Source organism: Prionailurus viverrinus, chromosome B3, assembly GCF_022837055.1.
Source record: "Prionailurus viverrinus isolate Anna chromosome B3, UM_Priviv_1.0, whole genome shotgun sequence".
NCBI classification, from domain to species: domain Eukaryota; kingdom Metazoa; phylum Chordata; class Mammalia; order Carnivora; family Felidae; genus Prionailurus; species Prionailurus viverrinus.
In genome coordinates this window covers 25151641-25177624 of record NC_062566.1, presented here as the reverse complement: position 1 = coordinate 25177624, position 25984 = coordinate 25151641, and the positions used below count along the sequence as shown (strand labels likewise).

At 37.9% G+C, this 25984-nt stretch overlaps 1 protein-coding gene across 7 annotated transcripts in view; it reads left to right on the top strand.

The window, feature by feature from the left end:
• Nucleotides 1-206: 206 nt before the first annotated feature.
• SCAPER (S-phase cyclin A associated protein in the ER) overlaps nt 207-25984 on the top strand; it is a 532470-nt gene continuing 506692 nt past the window's right edge. Inside the window, exons 1-2 of one of the 7 annotated variants that reach the window (XM_047863178.1) lie at nt 207-311; nt 7676-7743. In XM_047863178.1, coding sequence (XP_047719134.1) covers nt 7738-7743 — 6 coding nt within the window. In that variant the 5' untranslated portion in view covers nt 207-311; nt 7676-7737. Of the gene's footprint in view, nt 312-629; nt 721-887; nt 908-7675; nt 7744-25984 lie in introns of those variants that run through there. The other 6 variants (XM_047863179.1, XM_047863174.1, XM_047863177.1 and 3 more) reach the window with 6 other exon arrangements.

The window sequence follows — 25984 nt, the reverse complement described above, 5'->3', positions numbered from 1 at the left end:
AATCCAAGATTGTGGCTAAAAGCCGCGGTGAGAATGCAGCCTAACGAAGGGAAGAGCTCCACCGAAGCAACCGCGCCGGTACAACGAAAGCCAACCCACGCCAAGTCTCCCCGCCTTCTCCGCTGGTCGGCGCGAACCTGGCTGCGCCTGCGCGCGGGAGGCCGCAACTAGGGAGGGGAGCAGCACGGCCCCGGCTGGGGGTCACGTGGTGCTCCGGCAGCTGCCCCGCCCCCCGTAGCCGCCCCTCCCCGCCCCGCCCCTTTCCCGGCGGGACGCTCGGAGCCGCCCCGAACTGCGCAGGGCTGCCAGGGGTGAGTGTCCGCGAGGGGCGCGCGTAGCGCAGACCCAGGAGGCCCGGGGCTGGGGCCTGGCCGGGCGGAATGCGTTGCGGGGTCCAAGGGACAAAATGGCGGCGGGTACTCCCCTTCACCCTCTCCCCTCACCTGGCAGTGTGGGCGGAGAGGGTCAGCGATCGCTGCTGGGGGAGGGGAGCCACGGCTGCTCGGGAGGGCCCGGGGTTCCTCTGAGAAGGCCTGGGGGCGAGGGTAGGCAGGCTCCCGGCCTGCGCTGCGGGTTCAACTGGGGTGGGGGTGAAGGTGGGGATGGGTACTGCCTCACCCCTTCACTGAGTACGCGGTGGTGCGCGTGTTGAGGCTTCTGGAATGTCCAAACTGCAAGGGGTTTCCATAGGAGACTCCCACCCAGCCCTTCATTTGACAGGTGATCGCCATCATTTCATTCTCCGCAGGGTTTACCACGCTTTCCCTGCTTGATGATTCGGGTCTTAGCTCTGCTTGGGAAGCAGGGCGGGAATTGTCTTACAAATTCGTAAACTGAGGCCTGGAGGGGTGAAGACTTGAACCAGTGCCTCACACCTGGGAGTATTAGGACCCAGCCTTCTGCCTGTGTTAGTACTCCTTCCCCCCGCCCCAGTGAGTGAAGGGATTTTTAGAAAGCAGTCAGAAAACTGGTTCTCTGAGCACCTGCTGCTGTCAAGTGGCTCCCGCTGGGATGGGGCTGCCTGCCTGAGACCAGTTTCCTGTTGCTCGTGGATTGTTCCCTCCTTCTATATGTGCTGAGATATTTTCCATGAAAATGGCTGTTCATTATAGTCATTTTACTGAATAGATAGCAATTCCTTATAAGTACCATAGTTTGGTATGGTTTGCACATTGATTTCACCAACATTAGCTATTTCATTCTCATAATCCAAGGTAGAAGGGTGGGCTAGGCATTATGTTCATTTTATGAATGGGGAAACTAAGGTTCAGAGACGTTATTACTTGCCCCAGGGTCACCAGCTGGTGAATCGTTGATCTGGGATGATGCTTTTATACCTTGGGTTGGTAATCTGACCATTATCCCACTCTGGTTTATTTTGGTGCCCTGGCCCTTGTATTTTTTTTCTAGCTATGACTTTTCATCAAAATGTGTTGGGTGCAGATTGATTTATGTCACATATGGAAATGATCTGAGTAATATTCGCTAAGGAATTAATATTTTAATTAATCAGAGAGTCAGTTTTTAATATGACTTGGAAAGTTTCTTTGTGGGAGGAAGTGTGAGAATGAGGGCTTTGAAGGAAGACTGATTTGAGTTTGAATCCCAGCTTCACTACTTGTCCTTTGGCAGATTACTTAATTTTTCTGAGCCGTGGTTTCCTCATCTGTAAAATAGGGATAATGTGATTCACCTCATAAATTTGTTGATAGCAAGTAAATGAGGTATGTGTACAGCATTAAGAACTGCTCCTCGCCCATAGTAAGCCCCCAACAAATGCTTGCCTCTTCCTTCTCCGCATTCCCTTGAGCTGCAATTTTTTTGTTCTCTGTAGTTAACCACTTTACGTTAGTCCACCTGGTGGATTGTGCATGGACGCATAATCAATGTTGCTATACAAATGCATTTATAAATAATTTTGGTTACTAAGGTTCAAAGGATATAGTGTTTTAAACATAGATTTTAAAAATATCCTTAGGGCTTCATAGATACTTAATCACTGAAAGGTTGATTTGATGTTAACTTTATTAAAAGCTTCACTTAACTACTTTACAAGAATGTTAAGATGAAGGGGGTTGATATTCTATCTTTTCTTTCACCTTCCTACCTAGCCACAACTCAACCTAGTTTTAAAGGAGAAACAAAAGTTATTTGGGAATCCCATGTGAACATTCTTTAAACACTTAGATGGTGGTGGTAAGTGGGAAGTTAAACAGAATTCTCTCTAATGGTGCAACCTGATATCCATTGTGAAATTCACGTTTCTGAAATTGTAGAAGTGAGAACTGCAAATGGCTTGAATAACAAAATAAGTAGTAAAAATCTGTTTCCAGTTTTATGCTGGGATGGTAACCTTTTTCACACACATGTTTGGCTTTGGCAGTAGATATTATGGGAAAAGCAAAAAGATCTGCAGTTCACTGGTGAGGCCACCTTAAATTATTAGAAGGAAATGATTTATAGAAAGACTTTATTCTGGACATAAAGATTTCATGGAGCTTTGCTAAAATAATGACTACTTTTTAATGATAATTTCTTCAATAGTAAGTTCATTATATGTTTTGAAAACGTGAATTAGAATAGTAGAATTAATTGCTATGTACCAATTTTCTATTTCAGTAATTATGTATGCATGCACAATTTTGTCTCATAAAAGCTAATCCCCTTTCATTGTTTGGAAGCATATCTCAGAGGTATTTCATTTGTAAAGATTTCAGTATGTGTTAGGCCTATTTAATATAGTATTGCAAAAGAGAGGTAGTTTTGGTTTTTTCAAAGAGGCATGCCAGGTTCATGGGAGAAGATAAATTCATCCTGTGTGATTTATTCATGGTAGTATATATGGAAGTGCTCAGAATTGAAAACTTCATTAAACAACTGGAATTATAAATAAAATGTCTATATTCTTCAAAGTACTTATTTTGCCATAATACACTTAATTTTCCACTTCGCAAAGCTGTGAACAATTACTGGTAGTTTTTGAGTATGCCTGTGACAGCATTGTTTACCAGACTCAGGGAAATACTTGGATTGTCTTCAATTTCAGAAAATGCAAGTACATGAGTGGTAGACTTTGTGGACACTGGAGATTGTAAACCCCAGCTTTGCTAGAATTTATTGGCGAACATGAGAACAATTCATACATGTACTCACCTGGTTTCTGTTAGATGGGTCTGTATTTTTTAGAGTTACTAACAGGCTTCTCACCATTTGGGCCTGCCATTTGCTTCTTGCCCTTTCACAACCTGCGTACCTAAACTCAGATGAAGAGAGGCAGGCCTTTCCTGGCCCTTGAGCCAATCTTCCCATTTCCATTTGTAGGACTCAGGTGTTTCCACAGACTTTCTGGGACTGTAGAGCAGACTAGGACAAGTGACACTTCAGTTTATCATTGGCAGCTACTTGTTTTGAAATCTCTGGCCCAGGGTCCATTTCCTGTTTACTGACTTGTTTATTTTTTGTGCTCCATTTTCTGCTTGCCCATTGTTTTGCTGTAGCCTAGAGTTTCTCAAATTTATTTGAGGAGCACTGCCAAATATTTGCCACATCCATTTTTTTATATTAACTGATTTTTTTGTTTATGGTAACATTTTAGATTTTCTTTTAAAATGTAAGTAAAAGGGGCACCTGGGTGGCTCAGTTTGTTAAGCATCCAACTTTTGATTTCAGCTCAGGTCATGATCCTATGGTTCTGAGATTGAGCCCCACATAGGATTCTGTTTGGGATTCTCTCTCTCCCTCTCTCTCTGCTCGTTCTCTGCTTGTGCATGCTCTCTCTCAAAAATAAATATTAAAAAATAAATTGTAAGTAAAAGTGTTTTATTTAGGGAAAAATGTTATATGAATAGTAGTATGGGTGGTAGTTAATGGCAAATATGAAAGTAGTAACTGCTTGAAATTTTGGAAGTTCTAGATTAGGTGTTAGGTTTTTTTTTTTTTTTAAACAACTTATTGCGATATATTTCACACCATAAAATCAGCCATTAAAGTATACATTTCAGTAGTTTTTTGGTGTATTCACAGAATTGTGCAAACATCACCCCAATTTTAGGACATTTTCAAAACCCCATATGAAACCCCATAACAGCCATTCTCTATTCCTGACTGTCATCTCTTCTCCTTCCCACTTTCTGCATGAGCCGTAGGCAACCACTAATCTACTTTTTTTTCTCTGTGGATTTGTCTGTTCTGGCATTTCATATTAATAGAATCATATAATAGGTGGCCTTTTGTGTTTGGTTTCTTCCATTTAGCATAGTATTTTCAATGTTCACCCATGCTGTAGTGTATCAACACTTCCCCCCCCTTTTTTTAAACTCTTTAATGTTTTAGAACAGTTTTAGGAGCACAGAAAATTTTTTTAGGGAAAGTACGGAGATTTCCCATATGTTCCCTGTCTCCACTTAGCTTTGCTTCTCCCATCATCAACATCCCCCACTAGAGTGGAATGTTTGTTAAAATTGATTTAACTTACATTGACAAGTCCCTATCACACCAAAGTTCATAGTTTACATTAGTATTTACTCTTGGTGTTGTATTTATGGGTTTGAACAAACGTGTAATGACATGTATACACCATTATAATATCTTAAGGAATACTTTCATTGCCCTAAAAATTCTTTGTATTCTGCCTGTTTATCCCTTTCTCCCTAACCCCTATAACAATTGATCTTTTCCCTTCCATAGTTTTGACTTTTCCAGAAACTTCATGTCTTTTTATGGCTGAATACTATTTTATTGTGTGGATATACCACATTTTATTTATCCATTCATCAGTTGATGGACATTTGGATGGTTTCACTTGTTGAATATTATGAATAATGCTGCTATAAACATTTGTGTACAAGTTTTTGTGTGGACATATGTCTTTATTTCTCTTGGGTATATACCGAAGAGTGGAATTGCTGGGTCATATAGTAACTCTACCTTTTGAAGAACTACCAGATTGTTTACAAAACCAGCTACAGCATATGACATTCCGAAGTTTATGTTGCCTCCACAATTTTTCCACATCGTCTCTAACACTTGTTATTGTTTGTCTTTGGGATTGTAGCCATCCTAGTGGGTGTGGGTGTGAAGTGATATCTTATTGTGGTTGTGATTTATATATCCCTAATGATTAATGATATTCAACATCTTTTCATGTTCCTATTAGCCATTTGTCTATCTATTTTGGAAAACTGAGGACATAGCCTTTTTTTTTTTTTTTTTTTTTTTTTTTTAAGTAGGCTTCACACCCAGCGCAGAGCCCAACACAGGGCTTAAACTCATGACCCTGAGATCAAGACCTGAGCTGAGATGAAGAGTCAGACACTTAACTGACTGAGCACCCAGGCACCCCAGGACATAGTTTTTTTAACTTCTTCATTTTTATAGATGAGACTTCTGATACTCAAAGAGATCAAATGACTTCTCATGGTCACAGCCAGTGATTTGGTTGACTCCAGTGTCTCTATATACTCTTTCTACTACATCGTGCTTTCTCCTACTTTTTATTTTTTATTTTTATCTATCTATCTCCTACTTTTTACAAGTGAATACAGATGAAGTGATCTGGAAATTAAGATGTAGAAGACATCTGTCAGCTGGGGATGTCAGAGTAGGCTTTATGAAGATGACTTTAGAGTTGGCCTTGAATAGTTAAAAGGCTTTGAATATGTAGGAGGGTGAGAGGAAGGCAACATGGTGAGCAAATATTCTTTAGCATGGGCTTTATCAAATAAGTATTTAATGTTTATTGAATGCCTGGTACTGTTCTAGGTTCTGAGACCATAGCCGTAACGAAACCAACAAACACCATGAAACTTATGTTCTTGTTGGGGGTGGGGGGAATGGACAGTATACCAATTAAGTAAATACTATAAGGTGATAAATGCTCTAGAGGAGAAGTGGGATAGGAAGTGCCGGGGGTGGGAGTCAGGATAAATGGGTTGCAATTTAATGTATTTTAATTTATTAAATAATTTAATTTTGTATGTAATCTTTACACCCAGCATGGGGCTTGAACTCTCAACCCTGAGATCAAGAGTTGTGTGCTCTACTGACTGAGCCAGCCAGGTGCCCCTAAATGGGTTGCAATTTTAAATAAAATGTTTGGGAAGGCTTCACTGAGGAAGTGATATATGAGTAAAGATGGAGTAAATCTTGAGTCTTTCAGATAAGTGGCCAATAATTAAAAAGCCCTGAGGCCTGAGTGTGTCTGGCATGTTGGGGAACATAAAGAGGCCAGTGTGGCTGGAGTGGAATGAACACCAAAGAGGAGAGGAGTTGAGGTATGGACAGGGAGGTATGAGTGTGGTAGGCTACTATGAAGACTTTGGCTTTTACTCTGAGATGGGGAGTAACTGGGAGAGTTGTGAACAGAGAGGCACTGCATTAAAAAATTACAGTTTAATTGAGGTATAATTTATACAGCATACAATTCAGCCATTAAAAAAAATGGCTTTTGTATCCACAGACTTGTGCAACCATCACCATAATGAATTTTAGAACATTTTTGCCATTTCAGAAAGAAACCTCATGCGCATTAGCAGTCACTCCCAGTTTCCTCCAACTTCCTAGCCTTAGGCAACCAATAATCTATTTTCTGACTCTGTGGATTTGCCTGTTCGGGAAATTACGTATAAATTATTCGATATGTTATCTTTTGTGACTGGCTGGCTTCTTAGCATAATGTTTTTAAGGTTCCTTCATGTTGTAGCATGTATAAGCACTTTATTCCTTTTTATGGCCCAGTAATATTCCATTGTATGTATATACCACCTTCTATTTATCCATCATTTGATGGACGTTTGGGTTGTTTCCACTTTTGGCCATTATGTATAATGGTGCTATGAATACTTGTGTATAAGTTTTTGTGTGGACTTATGTGTTGTATTTTAAAAGGAGCAAATACACTTGGCAAAGGATAAATTACCTGGCTCTGATCCCAGAAGCAACTAGGTTCCAACTGCTACATTTCTTCATTCATTAGCTTTTCTTATGGGGTTAGGTCATTCTATACAGGAATATCTTTGTTGCTTTGTGTTCTATCTCGGTTTCTGCTTTGGGTTTGAGTAAAGGTTTGGCCACATTATATTGATATCCTGAAAAGTAAGATATGTTCTATGTGGAGACTTATATAATAGTAATTAAAATATTCTGATAAAATCTCAGTTTTTGAAAGTTCCTAAGAATAGGTATATCATGTTTTGTATCCTGGGTTGGCATTCATTAGTGGGTCATAAATCAGTTCAGTGAAAGCAGCATTTGAAAAATGAGAAGGAAATCTCAGAGTACATCTCACACAATAGGTATAAACATCACTTTATGAAACTTTTGTTGCAGTTAAACATTTGTGAACTGAGTAAGGATATACTATATGTGTGTTCTGTGTACTATATAGATGGTAGTAAAAAAAAAAGTCTCTGGATTGAGAGATCATAGACTCTTAATGTAATTAATTAACAGTGTTTCTCTTGTATTTAATTAAAAAATTTTTTTGGAGAGCACTGAGGTATTGTTCAGCATGGAATATTTAAAACATGCGATATTACATCCAAACAGTATAAAAGAGCAATTTTATTTTTTTGTTTAATGTAATGACAAACTTGTGGTAATGAGACTTCTGTCTTTTTAAGAATAAATGTTTTTTTGACAATCTTATGACTAAGATTTTTTTTTTTTTTAATTGTAGGAGTCACACCCCAGGGGTTCATGTGGTAAATGAGCTTCTTGGCATACCAACGGAATTAAAGAATGATGGTAAGTGATCAAGCTACCTTAAACACTAACCTGTTTTTTTGTCCTTCCTTCCATCTCTTTTTCATTTATTATCTTTGCAGTATACTCTAGAGCATCAGAGAGCTTTATTTCCTTTTACAGCTTCATAGTATTTCCTGTTGATTTGTGTTGTTTTTAAATAGCTCTGATGGGCAAAGTGTAGTAAAAGCATTGCTTGTTTGCCAACTGTGATGGTAAGGAATGTGGCCAAAAACCTGAAAGTAAATTAAAAATGCCTGTGATCATCCATAACAGATAATTCCCATAATGAAAGTATATTCACTTTACTTTTTGTAACATTTCCTGTAATTCTAACAAATAAGAATTGAAAACTGATAGCTTGATAGGGAAAAAGAGAAAATAATTGAGAATTAAGCTTTTGTGTTCTGCCTAATTACCAGGAAGTAAAGAGCTCAAAAAATCTAAAAAACACTTTGGTCTGAACCTATTAATTTTACAGCAACCATCCTCTGCATTTCTATAGTTCCTGAGGGCATATTGTAATATCATACAAAAGTTTTTCCTAGTGCTAACTTGAAAATATCAAGAAAGGAGGAAGTTGATTCAGTAGCCACTGTTTATTTTTTTACCTATTTATTTTTAATCTTTATTTATTTTTGAGAGAGAGAGAGACAAAGCACGAGCAGGGGAGGAACAGAGAGAGGGAGACACAGAATCTGAAGCAGGCTGCAGGCTCTGAGCTGTCAGCACAGAACCCGACGTGGGGCTTAAACTCACAAACCATGAGTTCATGACCTGAGCCGAAGTCGGATGATTAACCAACTAAGCCACCCAGGTGCCCCAGCACCCATTGTTTAAAAGTCAGGGAAGTATGATCAGATTCTCATCCAAAATGGTAAAACTGAAAAGAGTTTGTGCTTAGCAGGGCTAACTTCAGTTACTTATTTTTGTTGAATACCTCGTTTACAAATGATGTTCATTTATTCATGATGTACTTATTTCAGTCATTTATTCATGATATCTTTATCATGCCAATTATTCATCATTCATGGGAGAAGATAGATGGTAAATACATAAGTATATGATTTAAAATATAATTGTGACATGTGCTACAAAGGAGTACAGGTTTGTTCGAGCATATAAAAGGGGTCCTGGCTGAGTCCGGGGGTTAAAATACTTCATTTTGAGAGAGTTGCTGTTTAAGTTGGAACTTGAAAGACCAGTAGGTTTTATTTATTTATTTTATTTATTTATTTTTTAAGAACAGTAGGTTTTAGTTGGGCTAAGAGAAACACCATCATCAAGGTGTCATCAAGTATTTGATTGCTTTTTTTCCCTTCTCTCTACCATCTAGTGTGTTTCCATTATATTAAGCTTCTTTATATGATCCTAATTGCCTAGAGGCAGATTTTCTATTTTTTGGCAGAGTATCACATGACTGATGATGTGTCCTTCTCAGTGAATCACATCAGAAAGCACATGATGGTCAGTTTGTCTTGCTTTTGGTCATGTTACCTTTGATCACTTGGTTAATACAGGATTGTTTTTCTGTTTAAAGTTTGTGTTTTCTCTTTTGAAATTAATGAGTAGTTTGTTGAGAGAGACTTTGAGGCTGTGTAAATACCCTGTACCTCATCAAATTGTCACCCGCTAGTTTTAGCAGTCAATGATGGTAACACTTACTAAACATCTGTGAAGAAAAGGTTGACATACCCACCTATCCGTGTCTGGATACTTGGATTTTTTATTTTATTTAATGTTGTAGTCTATTACTATCATTATTTATTTTGATGCTCAAATTGTTCCAGATTTAGCCAGTGGAAGCTCCTTCAACCTGGCTTTTGCCATATGTCATTATTCTTTGAGCATTTCTGTACTTTGTAGTGTAACAAACTGATCCAGGTTCATTTGTGTTTTCATTGCCTCATTCTTTTTCCCACCTTATTACACAGGCTAGGGCCTTTCTTTAAAGGGAAGTGGTGATGGTGGGCAAGATCCTTGTCTCTTTCAGCATTATAGCATTAAATATGGTGTTTGTTGTAGTTTGTGAAGAGTTTTTATCACATGCTTTTTTTCATCTGTTGAGATGAACATAGGGCTTTACTCCTTTATTTTGCTTATTTGGTATATTACATTAATTGATTTGAAAATGTTATACCAGCCTTGCATATTTGAAATAAACTCAACTTGGTTGTGATATCTTAGCTGGATTTGGTGTACAAATCTGTGTGTGTGTGTGTGTGTGTGTGTGTGGTATTTTCACATCTTCACTCTTTTTTTTTAAAATTTTTTTTTTCAACGTTTATTTATTTTTGGGGGGACAGAGAGAGACAGAGCATGAACGGGGGAGGGGCAGAGAGAGAGGGAGACACAGAATCGGAAACAGGCTCCAGGCTCCGAGCCATCAGCCCAGAACCTGATGCGGGGCTCGAACTCCCGGACCGCGAGATCGTGACCTGGCTGAAGTCGGACGCTTAACCGACTGCGCCACCCAGGCGCCCCTCACATCTTCACTCTTGAACTGGGGGCCCATGGAACGGGATCCTTTAAGACATCCAACAAACGAGCCCACTCATGCCTGCATGGCACTATGAAGAGCAAGAAGCCCTTTGTTGGCTGGCTGGGTGGAGTGGTTCTACCTGGAACCAGGGCTTGCAGAGCGGGTCCCCTTAAGACATCAGGGTTTGAATCCCAGCCCAGCACCTGGGGAGGGGGGAGACTGTGGAGTGGTACAAACTGGTGTGCTGGCATCTACACTGCACTGTGAGGACGGCTTAAACAGAGTGGTTTTGGATACCTGGTCCAGGGAGAATGACTGGGGTGTTGCTATTTTTCTCCCCATCACAACAAGGTGGGGCTTCAGGGAATGGGCAGTGGGCCCACAGTGGAGGCATGATGCACCTACACCAAATCACGTCTCTCCACGCCTGGTAACTGCATATCTACTGGAGCAAGACTGACACTGACCAGACCAGACAGCCCCTCATCCAGACCAACGCAGTCACTGGTTCCACCGCAGCATCAGATATCTGTCTAATGGTTTTGCATTTTCTGATTTGAGTTTTGGTCAGTCCTTACTGTTTATATACATGTATAAGTATATAATTTTTTTTTTCTTCTTCCTTTTCTTCTGCATGTTCCTTCCCTTCCCTATTCTGGTTACTCTGGTTGTTGGTTTGTTTAAAGAGACCTTTTTAATCTATTCTTTTTATACCTCTTCTGTATCTCCTTCTTTATTTTCCCCCCTCTGTCTCTCTGGATTAAGCCATATAGTTCCTCTGATTCTTTGCCTGATCAGTTTTTTTTTTCTTTTCTCTTTCCTCACCCCTGTCATTTCTCTCTTATTCCTATGGGATAAGGCTTCTTCTACCACCAACCCCCCGCCCCCCTTAAAGATTTTTTCCAGGGTTACTTCAACAAACAAAGCATACCTGGTAGAAGGCCCAAACCACCACTATGAGCAGGGAAATAAAGCAACCAGAGTCACAACAACAGAGAACATGCAACACACTCCAAAAACACCTCCTGAAGGGCCAAGCCCTGGACAGTATATGAGCCTTTTTTGATATAATAGTGCTCGCAGGTGCAGGCCACATAATAAGCTATTAAAACACACAAGGGACAGAAAACTATCCAAAATGATGATCCAAAAGAATTCTCCTCAAAAGAAATTCCAGGAAGAAATGCCAGCTAGAGAATTGCTGAAAACAGATATAAACAATATATCTGAGCAAGAATTTAGAATAATAGTCATAAAATTCATAGCTGGGCTTTAAAAAGCATAGAAGACAGCAGAGAATCTATTGCTTCAGAGATCAAGGAACTAAGAAATAGTCACCATGAATTAAGAAATACTGTAAATGAAGTACAAAATAAACTAGATGCAGTGACATCAAAGATGGAGGAAGCAGATGGGAGAATAAGTGAAATGGAAGATAAAATTATGGAAAATGATGAAGCCAAGAAAAAGATAAGAAAATACTAGATGAGGAGGGGGGAATTAGAGAACTAAGTGATTCAATGAAATGTAATAGTATCCATATCATAGTTTCAGAAGAAAAGAGAAAGGGGCAGAAGGTTTACTTGAACAAATTATAGCTGAAAACTAATTTGGGGAAGGAGGCAGACATCCAAATCGAGGAGGCACAGAGAACTCCCTTCAGATTTAACAAGAATATGTCTTCTCCATGGGATATCATGCTGAAACTGGCAAAATACAAAGATAAAGAGAGAATTATGAAAGCAGCTAGGGACAAATGGGCCTTAACCTACAAGGGTAGACATATAAGGGTAGTAGCACACCTGTCCACTGAAACTTGGCAGGCCGGAAGGGAATAGCAGGAAATATTCAATGTACTGAATAGGAAAAATATGCAGCCAGGAATCCTTTATTCAGCAAAACTGTCATTCAGAATAGAGGGAGACAGAAAGGCTTTCCCAGACAAACAAAAACTGACGGAGTTCATGACCACTAAACCAGCCATGCAAGAGATTGGAAGGGTGACTCTGTGAGTGGAATGCTGCAAAGGCTACAGAGGACCAGAGATATCACTACAAGTGTGAAACCTACAGATAACACAATGACACTAAATCCATATCTTTGAATAATCACTCTGAAGGTAAATGGACTAAATGCTCCAATCAAAAGACATAAGGTATCAGAATGGACAAAAAAACAAGACCCATCTATATGCTGTCTACAGGAGACTCATTTTGGATCTGAGAACACCTTCAGATTGAAAGTGAGGGGATGGAGAGCATCTATCATGCTACTGGAAGTCAAAAGAAAGCTGGAGTAGCCGTACTTACATGAGACAAACTAGATTTTAAACTAAAGGCTATAGCAAGAGATGAAGAAGGGCATTATATCATAATTATGGGGATCTATCAAGAAGAGCTAACAATTTTAAATGTTTATGCCCCCAACTTGGAAGAACCCAAATATATAAATCAGTTAATCACAAACAAAAGCAACCTTATTGGTAAGAATACAGTAATTGCAGGGGACTTTAATACTCCACTTACAGCAATGGACAGATCGTCTAGGCAGAAAATCAATAAAGACACAATGGCCTTGAATGATACACTGGATGAAATGGACTTGACATTATTGACATATATTGACATATATTGACATCTTGACATATATTCAGAACTCTTCATCCAAAAGCAGAAGAATACACATTCTTCTTGAGTACACATGGAACATTCTCGAAGATAGATCACATACTGGGTCACAAAATAGTCCTCAATAAATATAAAAGAATTGAGATCATACCATGCATATTTTCAGATCACAAAGCTATGAAACTTGAAACCAACCACAAGAAAAAGTTTGGAAAGCCACCAAATGCGTGGAGATTGAATAATATCGTACTAAGGAATGAATGGGTCAACCAGGCAATTAAAAAAGAAATTAAAAATGTATAGAAGCAAATGAAAATGAAAACAAGACAGTCCAAACCTTTTGGGATGCAGCAAAGGCAGTCCTAAGTGGAAAATACATTGCAATCCAGGCCTATCTCAAGAAATAAGAAAAATCCCAATACAAATTTAACCACACACCCAAAGGAACTAGAAGCAGAAGAGCAAAGAAACCTCAAAGCCAGCAGAAGAAGAGAAATAATAAAGATTAGAGCAGAAATAAATAATATAGAATCCAAAAAAGCCCAGTAGAACAGATCAATGAATCTAACAGCTGGTTTTTTAAAAAAATAAAATTGAGAACCCTCTAGCCAGACTTTTCAAAAAGAGAAGAAAGAGGGGCGCCTGGGTGGCGCAGTCGGTTAAGCGTGCGACTTCAGCCAGGTCACGATCTCGCGGTCCGGGAGTTCGAGCCCCGCGTCGGGCTCTGGGCTGATGGCTCAGAGCCTGGAGCCTGTTTCCGATTCTGTGTCTCCCTCTCTCTCTGCCCCTCCCCCGTTCATGCTCTGTCTCTCTCTGTCCCAAAAATAAATAAACGTTGGAAAAAAAAAAAATTTAAAAAAAAAAAAAGAGAAGAAAGAGAACCCAAATACATAAAAATCATGAATGAAAGAGGAGAGATCACGACCAATCACTCAGATATACAAACAATTTTTAGAGAATACTATGAAAAATTATGCCAACAAACTGGACAACCTGAAATGGACAAATTGCTAGACACCCACGCACTACTAAAACTCAAACGGGAAGAAATAGAAAATTTGAACAGACCCATAACCAATGAAGAAATGGAATCATTTATCAAAAGTCTCCCAACAAATAAGAGTCTTGGGCCAGATGGCTTCCCAGGGGAATTCTAACAGACATTTAAAGCAGAGTTAATACCTATCCTTCTCAAGCTGTTCCAAGAAATAGAAATGGAAGGAAAGCTTCTGGATTCATTCTATGAAGCCAGCATTACCTTGATTCCCAAACCAGACAGAGACCCCACAGGCCAATATCCCTGATGAACATGAATGCAAAAATTCTCAACAAGATACTAGCAAATCGAATTCAACAGTGTATTAAAAAGAATTATTCACCATAACCCAAGTGGGATTCATTCCTGGGCTGCAGGGCTGGTTCAACATTTGCAAATCAATGTGATACATCACATTAATAGAAGAAAGGGTAAGAACCATATGATTTTGACAATAGATGCAGAAAAAACATTTGACAAAATACAGCATCCTTCCTTATTAAAAACCTTCAGGAAACTCGGGATAGAAGGAACATACCTTAACATCAAAAAAGCCATATATGAGGGGCACTTGGGTGACTGTTGATTGAGCATCCAACATCGGCTTGGTCATGGTCTTGCAGTTTGTGAGTTACAGCCCCACGCTGGGGTCTGCTGACAGCTCAGAGCCTGGAGCCTGCTTTGGGTTCTATATTGCTCTTTCTGCCTCTCCCCCACTCATGATGTGTCTCTCTGTCTCAAAAATAAATACACATTAAAAAACTAAAGCCATATATGAAAAGCCCACAACTAATATCATCCTCAGTGGGCAAAAACAGAGCTTTCCCCCTGAGATCAGGAACACAACAGAGATGTCCACTATCGCCACTGTTGTTTAACACGGTGTTGGGAGTCCTAGCCTCAGCAATCAGACAACAAAATGTAATAAAAGGCATCTAAATTGGCAAAGAAGAAGTTCAGACTCACTTTTTGCACATGACATGATACTCTACATGGAAAACCTGAAAGACTCCACCAAAAAGCTGCTAGAACTGATACATGAATTCAGCAAGGTTGCAGGATACATAAATCAGTGTACAGAAATCGGTTGCATTTCTATGCACCAATAATGAAGCAACAGAAAGAGAAATCAAGAAATCGATCCCATTTGGAATTGCACCAAGAACCATAAAGTACATAGAAATAAATGTAACCAAAGATGTAAAAGATCTATATGTTTAACCATAGAAAACTTATGAAAGAAATTGGAGAAGACACAAAGAAATGGAAAAACATTCCATTCTCATGGATTGGAAGAACAAATATTGTTAATATGTTGATACTACCCAAAACAATCTACACATTCAATGCAATCCCAATCAAAATAACACCAGCATTCTTCACAAAGCTAGACAAACAATCCTAAAATTTGTATGAAACCACAAAAGACCCCAAACAGCCAAAGTAATATTGAAGAAGAAAACCAAAGTAGGAGGCATCACAATCCCAGACTTTAGTCTCTACTACAAAGTTGTAATCATCAAGACAGTATGGTGTTGGCACAAAAACAGACACACAGACCAATGGAACAGAATAGAGAACCCAAAAACGGACCCACAAATGTATGGCCAACTCATCTTTGTCAAAGCAGGAAAGAGTATCCAATGGAAAAAAGGCAGTCTCTTTAGCAAATGGTGCCTGGAGAACTGGACAGCAACATGCAGAAGAATGAAACTGGACCACTTTCTTACACCATACATAAAAATAAACTCAAAATGGATGAAAGACTTAAATGTGAGACAAGAAACCATCAGAACCCTAGAGGAGAAGATAGGCAACAACCTCTTTGACCTCAGCCATAGCAACTTCTTACTCGACACATCTCTGAAGGCCAGGGAAATAAAAGCAAAAATGAACTATTGGGATCTCATCAAGATAAAAGACTTCTGTACTGCAAAGGAAACAATCAACAAAACTGAAAGGCAACTGACAGAATGGGAGAAGGTATTTGCAAATGACACATCGGATAAAGGGTTAGTATCGAAAATCTATAAAGAATTTACCAAACTCAACACCCGAAAAATAAACAATCCAGTGAAGACATGGGCAGAAGGCATGAATAGACACTTTTCCAAAGAAGACATCCAGATGGCCAACAGACATATGAAAGATGCTCAACATCACTCATCATCAGGGAAATACAAATCAAAATCACACTGAGACACCACCTGACACTGGTCAGAGTGGCTAAAATTAGCAACTCAGGAAGCAACAGATATTGGCAAGGATGTAGAGAAACGGGAACCCTCTTACACGGTTGGTGGGAATGCAAACTAGTGCAGCCACTCTGGAAAACAGTATGGACGTCCCTCAAAATATTAAAAATAGAACTACCCTTTGACCTAGCAATTGCACTACTAGGAATTTATCTAAAGGATGCAGGAATGCTGATTCATAGTGGCACTTGTACCCCAGTGTTTATAGCAACGCTTTCAACAATAGTGAAAGAATGGAAAGAGCCCAAATGTCCATCAACTGATGAATGGGTAAAGCAGATGTGGCTTATATCTACAATGGAATACTACTTGGCAACGAGAAAGAATGAAATCCTGCCATTTGCAACAACCTGGATGGAACTGGAGAATATTATGCTAAGTGAAATAAGTCAGAGAAAGACAGGTATCATATGTTTTTACTCATATGTGGAAGTTGAGAAACTTAAGACCATGGGGGAAGGGAAAGGGAAAGGGAAAAAATAGTTTTAGGAAAGGGAAAGGGAAAAAATAGTTTTAAACAGAGAGGGAGGCAAACCCATAAGAGACTCTTAAATACAGAGACCAAACTGAGGGTTGATGGTAGGGCACGGGGGAGAGGGGAAAATGGTTCATGGGCATTGAGGAGAGCACTTGTTGGGATGAGCACTGGGTGTTGTGTGTAAGTGATGAATTACGGGAATCTACCCCCAAAACCAAGAGCACACTGTATGCACTGTATGTTAGCCAACTTGACAATAAATTATATTTAAAAAAAAAATAGTTTGAACTGGCAATTTACTTTGCTTGTATTATCCTGTTAGGTTCTGTTATCAGGGTGATGCAGGCCTCATAAAATGAGTTGTGTTCCTTCTATTTTATTTTCTTTATGAATTTAGTGTAATTTTTTGTTTACATGGTTTGGAAAATTCACCAGTGGAACCCATGGGATCTGGATTTTTTCTTTTGTGGGACTCAGTTTCTTTAATAAATACTCAGATTTTGTTTCGTTTTATGCCAAAGTTTGATAATTTATGTTTTCCAAGGAATTTGCATTTCATCAAATACTGTAAATTGATATTTTTAATATCCTTTTTTTTTCTTTAAAGGTTGGAGGTTCTAGAATCTACAGGGATGTTTCTTTTTAATTCCTAATAATGGTTAGTTTTGTGTTTTTTTCCTTGATCAACATTTCATTGGTGTTTTCAAATAGCCCATTTTAGGTTTTATTAGTTTTTTACTATCATAGGTTTGTCTTGTATTTTATTTATTTTTGGTGCTTAATATTTCCTTCTTTTCTGGAATTAATATGCTACTGTTTCTAGCTTCTTGAAATAGAGACTCAGATAATTGGTTTTTAGCTTTTTGACATTCTCTCATTTATGGCTATACATTTTCCTTTAAGCATGGCTTTGGCTGCTGTACAAGTACTGATGTATCATATTTTTATTATGATTCAGTTGAAAGTATTTTAAAATTTCCAGTGTGGCTTCTTGTATGTATGTTAGTTAGAAATGTATTGCCTAATTTCCTAACGTACAGGGATTCTTCTGGTTGTCTCTCTTTGGTACTTTCTATTCTTTGAAATTTAGTGCGGCCTGCTTATGACCCAGGATATCAACAGTCTGGAAAATTCCATACACTGGAAAAGAATGTATATTCGATCATTGTTGAGTGTTGGGTTCCAGATGTGTCAGATATGTCGAGTTTGCTCGTTATGGTGTTCAGACTTCTGTATTGTTAACTCTTTTTGTCTATTCTGCCATCTTCTTAAGAGGTATGTTAAAATCTTCCATAGTAATAGTGTTTTTTTTTCTATTTCAGTTTTTCCTTTTATGATATTAGATGTATATTTAGAATTGTTACATTTTACTGGTTGATGAACCTTTTATCATTTTGAAATATCACTGTCTCTAGCAGTAATCCTTGCCTTAATGTTGGCTTTGTTCAATATTGATATAGTTACCATTCTTTTTTAAATTTAATTCCAGCAGAGTTAACATACAGTGTTATATTAGTTTCTGGTATACAATATAGTGATTCAACAATTCTCTGAATTAGTTTTCTCTTGTTCTTGTTCATTTGTTTGATTTCTGTATATGAGTGGAATTGTATGCTATTTGTCTTTCTCTACCTGACTTATTTTACTTTGCATTATACACTCTAGACCCATTCATGTTGTTGCAAATGGCAAGATTTCATTCCACCTTATGGCTGAGTAATACTCTAATTTATGTGTATACTACATCTTCTTTATCCATTCATCTGTCAATGGCTGCTTCCATAATTTCACTATTGTAAATAATGCCGCAATATAGAGATGCATATATCTTTTTTATTTAATGTTTTTATATTCTTTGGGTAAATACCTCATAGTGGAATTGCTGGATCATATTGTAGTTCTATTTTTAATTTTTTGAGGAACCTTCTTACTGTTTTCTTCAGTGGCTGTACCATTTTGCATTCCCACCAGCAGTGCACAGGGTTCCTTTTTCTCCACATCCTCACTGGCACTTGCTGTTTCTTGCGTTTTTGATTTTAGACATTCTGACAGGTGTGATGTGATAGCTCATTGTGGTTTTGATTTGCATATCCCTGATGATCAGTGATGTTGAACATCTTTTCATGTGTCTGTTAGCTGTCTGTCTTTTGAGAAATGTCTGTTCTGTCCTCTGCCCATTCCTTAATTGGATTATTTGCTTTTTTGTGTGTTGAGTTGTATAAGTTCTTTATATATTTTGGATACTAACCCTTTATCAGATATGTCCTTTGCAAATATCTTCTTCCATTCCATAGGTTGTCTTTTAGTTTTGTTGATTATTTCCTTTGTGCAGAAGGCTTTTATTTTCATGTAGTCCCATGCCTCAGGAGACATATGTAGAAAAATGCTGCTATAGCCAATGTCAGAGAAATAAACTGCCTGTGCTTTTTTCTAGAATTTTTATGGTTTTAGGTCACATTTAAGTCTTTAATTAATTTGAATTTATTTTTGTGTATGGTGTAAGAAAGTGGTCCAGTTTCATTGATTTGCTCATAGCTGTCAGCTATTCCCAACAGCATTTGTTGAAGAGACTGTCTTTTCCCTATTGTATATACTTGCTCCCTTTGTCAAATATTAATTGACCATAAATGTTGACATATTTGTAGGCTCTCTATTCAGTTCTGTTGATCTATGTTTTTGTGCCAGTACTATACTGTTTTGATTATTATGGCTTTGTAATATAACTTGAAATCTGGGATTGTGATACCTCCAATTTTGTTGTTCTTTTTAAAGTTGGTTTTTTGTTTTTTTTTTTTTGCCATTTGGGGTCTTCTGTGGTTCCATATAAATTTTAGGTTAGTTTGTTCTAGTTCTGTGAAGAATGCTGTTGGTATTTTGATAGGGATTGCATTAAATCTGTAGGTTGCTTTGGGTAGTAGGGACATTTTAACAATATTTGTTCTCCTACTCCATGAGCATGGAATATCTTTCCACTTATTTGTGTTGTCTTCAATATCTTTCATCATTGTTTTATGGTTTTCAGAGTATAGGTCTTTCACCTTTTTGGTTAAATGTATTTCCAGGTATTTTATTATTTTTGGTGCAATTGTGAATGGGATTGTTTTTTTAATTCTCTTTCTGCTACTTCATTATTAGCTTATGGAAATGCGGTGGATTTCTGTGTATTGATTTTGAATCCTGTGACCTCACTGAGTTTATTTATTGTTCTAGTAGTTTTTTGGTGGAATTCTTAGGGTTTTTGATATATGGTATGATTCATTTGCAAATAGTGAAAGTTTTAGTTCTTCCTCACTGATTTGGATGCCTTTTATTTCTTTTTCTTGTCTGATTGTTGTGGCTAGGACTTCCAGGACTATGTTGAATAAACATGGTAAGAGTGGACATCCTTGTCTTCTTTCTGATCTTAGCTCTCAGTTTTTGATGTTGTTTGCTGTGAGTTTTTCATATATGGCCTTTATTATGTTGAGATATATTAACTCTCAACCTACGTGGGTGAGGGTTTTAATCATGAATGGATGTTGTACTTTGTCAGGTGCTTTTTCTGCATCTATTGAAAGGATCATATGGTTTTTATCCTTTCTCTTGTTATGATATAGCAAGTTGATTGATTTGTGAATATTGAACCAGTCTTGCAACCCAGGAGTGAATCCCACTTAATCATGGTGAATGATTTTTTTATATTGTTGGATTTGGTTTGCTAGTATTTTGTTGAGGGTTTTTACATCTGTGTTCAATAGAGATAGTGGCCTGTAGTTCTCTTTTTTTGTAACGTCTTTATCTGATTTTGGTATCAGGATAATGCTGGCATAATGAATTTGGAAGCTTTTCTTCGTCTTCTATTTTCTGGAATAGTTTGATAGTATAGGTATTAACTCTTCATTAAATGTTGAGTAGAATTCGCTTGTTGAAGTTCTTTGGTCCTGGATTTTGTTTTTTGGGAGTTTGTTTTTTTGACTATTGATTCACATTGATTGCTGGTAATCAGTCTGTTCAGATTTTTTTTTTTAAATTTTTTAATGTTTTATGTTTTTTTTTTTTGAGAGCATTCTTACGGGTACCAGATAGAGTAATAGTGGGGGAGGGGCAGAGAGAGATGGAGACACAGAAAGTGAAGAAGGCTCCAGGCTTTGAGCTGTCAGCATGGAGCCCAACACGGGGCTCACACTTGGGAATTGTGAGATCATGACCTGAGTCACAGTTGATCGCTCAACTGACTGAGCCACCCAGGCGTCTCTGTTCAGATTTTCTATTTCTCCCGATTTCATTTTTGGTAGTTTATATGTTTCTAGAAATGTATCCATTTCTTCTAGGTTGTCCAATTTGTTGGCATATAATTTTTCATAATATTCTTTTACAATTCTTTGTATTTACATTATTTCTGTTGGTATTTCTCCTTTTTTCATTTCTGATTTTGTTTGAGTCCTCTCTGTCTCTCTCTTTGATGAGTCTGGCTAAAGGTTTATCAATTTTGTTGACTTTTTTAATTAAAAAATTTTTTTAATGTTTATTTTTGAGAGAGAAAGAGAGAGCAGGAGAGGGGCAGAGAGAGAGAGAGAGAGGGAGACACAGAATCAGAAGCAGGCTCCAGGTTTTGAGCTGTCAGCACAGAGCCCAACACAGGGCTTGAACTCACCAACCTTGAGATCATGACCTGAGCTGAAGTTGGACACTTAACCGACTGAGCCACTCAGGCACTCCTGTTGATCTTTTTGAAGAACCAGCTCCTTATGGGGTACCTGAGTGGCACAGTTGGTTAAGCGTCTGATTTTGGTTCAGGTCATGATCTGTGGTTCGTGAGTTCAAGCCCCACATCAGGTGCAGTGCAGTGCTGAGCCTGCGTGGGATTCTTTGTGTCTCTGTCTCTCTGCCCTCCCCCTCCATTTGCATTCTCTCTCTCTCTTTCAAAATAATTAAACTTAAAAAAAACAACAACAACAAACCAGCTCCTTATTTCATTGTTCTGTTGGTTTTTTAGTTTCTGTTTCATTTATTTCTTCTCTCATCTTTATTATGTCCTTCCTTGTACTGGTTTTGGATTTTGTTATTCTTTTCATATTCCTTTAGGTGAAAGTTTAAGTTGTTTAAGATGTTTCTTTCCTCATGAGGTAGACCTGTGTTGCTCTAAATTTCCCTTTTAGAACAGCTTTTGCTGGATCCCAAAGATTTTGGACCGTTGTGTTATGATTTTCATTTGTCTACATGTATTTTTTTTTTATTTTGTTTGAGTTTTTGGTTGATGTATTCATTGTTCAATAGCATGTTATTTAACCTCCATGTATTTGTGTTCTTTCCAGGTTTTTTCTTTTGGTTCATTTCTAGTTTCGTAGTGTTGTGGTTGGAAAAGATGCATGGCATGACTTCAGTCTCTTTGAATTTGTTGAGACTTGTTTTGTGGCCTAATACGTGATCTATTCTGGAGAATATTCCTTGTGCACATGAAAATAATGTGTATTCTGTTGTTTTATGATAGAATGTTCTGAGTATATCTGTTAAATTCTTCTGGTGCATTGTGTCATTCAAAGCTACTATTTCCTTGTTGATTTTCTCTTTGGATGAGTTATCTGTTGACATTAAGTGTGGTATTAAAATCCCCTAGTATTACTGAATTACTGTCATTTACTTTCTTTGTGTTCCATACTAGCTGCCTTATGTATTTGGGTTCCACCATGTTGGGTGCATAAATATTTACAATTGTTGTATATTCTTGTTGGATTGCTCTCTTTATAATTATGTAGTATCCTTTTTGTCTCTCGTTACAGTCTTTGTTTTAATGTCTATTTTTTAAGTATTGCTACTCCAGCTTTCTCTTCCCTTTACATGATGTTTTTCTATCCCTTTGCTTTTTTTTTTTTTTTTTTAATAATTTATTGTCAAGCTAGCTAACATACATTGTATATACAGTGTAGTTTTGGCTTCGGGAGTAGATTCCCATGATTCAACACTTATATACAACATCCAGTGCTCATCCCAACAAGTGTCCTCCTCAATGCCATCATCCATTTTCCTCACTCCCAACCCCTCACCCCCATCAACATTCAGTTCTCTTTTTTTTTATTAACTTTTTTTAAATGTTTATATTAGAGAGAGAGAGAGAGAGTGAGAGAGCATGAGCAGGGGAGGAGTCAGAGAGAGAGAGAGAGAGAGAGAGAGAGAGAGAGACAGAGAGAGAGAGAGACATAATCTGAAGCAGGCTCCAGGCTCCAAGCTATCAGCACAGGGCCCAAGGTGGGGCTCAAACTCAACGACCGTGAGATCATTACCTGAGCTGATGTTGGATACTTAACCAACTGAACCACCCTGGCACCCAAAGTTTGTTCTCTGTATTTAAGAGTCTCTTATGGTTTGCCTCCTTCTCTGTTTGTAACTTATTTGTCCTTCCCTTCCTCTATTGTCTTCTGTTTCTCAAGTTGCACATGAGTGAAAACATGATATCTGTCTTTTTCTGAATGAATTATTTCACTTAGCATTGACTGTTGTTGATAGCGCTGCTGTAAACATTGGGGTACATGTGCCACCATGAATCAGCATTCCTGCATCCTTTAGATAAATTCCTAGTAGTGCAATTGCTAGGTCAAAGGGTAGTTCTATTTTTAATATTTTGAGGGACGTCCATACTGTTTTCCAGAGTGGCTGCACTAGTTTGCATTCCCACCAACCGTGTAAGAGGGTTCCCGTTTCTCTACATCCTTGCCAATATCTGTTGCTTCCTGAGTTGCTAATTTTAGCCACTCTGACCAGTGTCAGGTGGTGTCTCAGTGTGATTTTGATTTGTATTTCCCTGATGATGAGTGATGTTGAGCATCTTTCATATGTCTGTTGGCCATCTGGATGTCTTCTTTGGAAAAGTGTCTATTCATGCCTTCTGCCCATGTCTTCACTGGATTGTTTATTTTTCGGGTGTTGAGTTTGGTAAATTCTTTATAGATTTTCGATACTAACCCTTTATCCGATGTGTCATTTGCAAATACCTTCTCCCATTCTGTCAGTTGCCTTTCAGTTTTGTTGATTGTTTCCTTTGCAGTACAGAAGTCTTTTATCTTGATGAGATCCCAATAGTTCATTTTTGCTTTTATTTCCCTGGCCTTCAGAGATGTGTCGAGTAAGAAGTTGCTATGGCTGAGGTCAAAGAGGTTGTTGCCTATCTTCTCCTCTAGGGTTCTGATGGTTTCTTGTCTCACATTTAAGTCTTTCATCCATTTTGAGTTTATTTTTATGTATGGTGTAAGAAAGTGGTCCAGTTTCATTCTTCTGCATGTTGCTGTCCAGTTCTCCAGGCACCATTTGCTAAAGAGACTGCCTTTTTTCCATTGGATACTCTTTCCTGCTTTGACAAAGATGAGTTGGCCATACATTTGTGGGTCCGTTTTTGGGTTCTCTATTCTGTTCCATTGGTCTGTGTGTCTGTTTTTGTGCCAACACCATACTGTCTTGATGATTACAACTTTGTAGTAGAGACTAAAGTCTGGGATTGTGATGCCTCCTACTTTGGTTTTCTTCTTCAATATTACTTTGGCTGTTTGGGGTCTTTTGTGGTTTCATACAAATTTTAGGATTGTTTGTCTAGCTTTGTGAAGAATGCTGGTGTTATTTTGATTGGGATTGCATTGAATGTGTAGATTGTTTTGGGTAGTATCAACATATTAACAATATTTGTTCTTCCAATCCATGAGAATGGAATGTTTTTCCATTTCTTTGTGTCTTCTCCAATTTCTTTCATAAGTTTTCTATGGTTAAACATATAGATCTTTTACATCTTTGGTTACATTTATTTCTATGTACTTTATGGTTCTTGGTGCAATTCCAAATGGGATCGATTTCTTGATTTCTCTTTCTGTTGCTTCATTATTGGTGCATAGAAATGCAACCGATTTCTGTACACTGATTTATGTATCCTGCAACCTTGCTGAATTCATGTATCAGTTCTAGCAGCTTTTTGGTGGAGTCTTTCAGGTTTTCCATGTAGAGTATCATGTCATGTGCAAAAAGTGAGTCTGAACTTCTTCTTTGCCAATTTAGATGCCTTTTATTACATTTTGTTGTCACATGGTCATCTATCTGTAAGAAACCAGAAAGTGTTATCTAGCTTTGTAGCAGGAGAAAAACCTAGTGGTTTTGGTGAACATATTATTGTCTCTGTCCCAGAGGCTGTTATAATAATTTATGCTTGACATGGTAATGGCTCAGACTAGGGTAATACTAGTGGATTTATAATTTCAAGATATATGTAGGGATAGAATTGGTAATATTTGATATTACCAATTCTAACAGATCTGAAAACAAAGTAGCTCATATAAAATTGCAATTTATTTTTGTCCATTGTGATAGTCCAGAAAGCCTCAGTTCATCTATGGCTTTATTCAGTCTTTAGAAAGATGTGAAATACCAGTAAGATCTGACAAAGTTATCATTCTGTTAGGGAAATTGAACCAGTTACTCAGTTTCTGAGATAAGTTTGTGGTTTGTAAAAATGTAAATGCTACAATTCTTAGAGTTTTAATGTACTCCTGGTGTTCAGTGACTGGTAATCTTATCTTCATTCTATTTAAAATATGAAGGGCTTAGTAGTGGGAATTTAAAACAAAGGGTCTTGAGGCACCTGGGTAAGGCTCAGTCGGTTAAGCATCCGACTTTGGCTCAAGTCATGATCTTGTGATTTATGAGTTCGAGCCCCACATGGGGACATGCTGACAGTGTGGAGTCTCCTTTGGATCCTCTGTCTCCCTGTCTCTGCTTCTTCCCTGCTTGTCTCTCTTTCTCTCAAAAATAAAATAAAAAACATTAAAAAAAACAAAGGTCTTTCCTGAATTATTTGAAAAGCTGAAAAACCATCTTAAAAAGGATGGGGATTTCATTTTATGAGCAAGTAGTATTATGGATGGATTTTGAAGAATTTATAAGGAGTAGATACTTTTATGGAGATACAAACATAAAAATTTAATAAATGGTGCTTGAAACCAGTTCAGGATTATGAACCAAGTTGCTTAAAGTGGAAATTATTCAGGAGAAAAACAGGTTGAAACTTCTTTTCCCAATCTAGGAGCAAGTCTCAGAAATTATATGCATAAATCATAAACTGAGAGTTAAACGTAAAAACTTTAATTCAAGACTGATATTTATTCCTTTTATTGAAACATTTAGTATTTGAACAAGCCTCTGCAAAATCTCCATATGGCACTAGGTGGCACACTGTGACTTTGGATGAAAATAATATATTTTGTTTAAGTCTCCTGGAAGAAAAGAACTTAGATGAAAATTTTGTTTGAAATAGATAATCTGTAATGTTATGAAGTATCTCAGAGTCATTTATTGAATACCAAGCCCTGATGCTGAGATTAAAATGTTTAAAACTACTGTACTTTAAGTTAC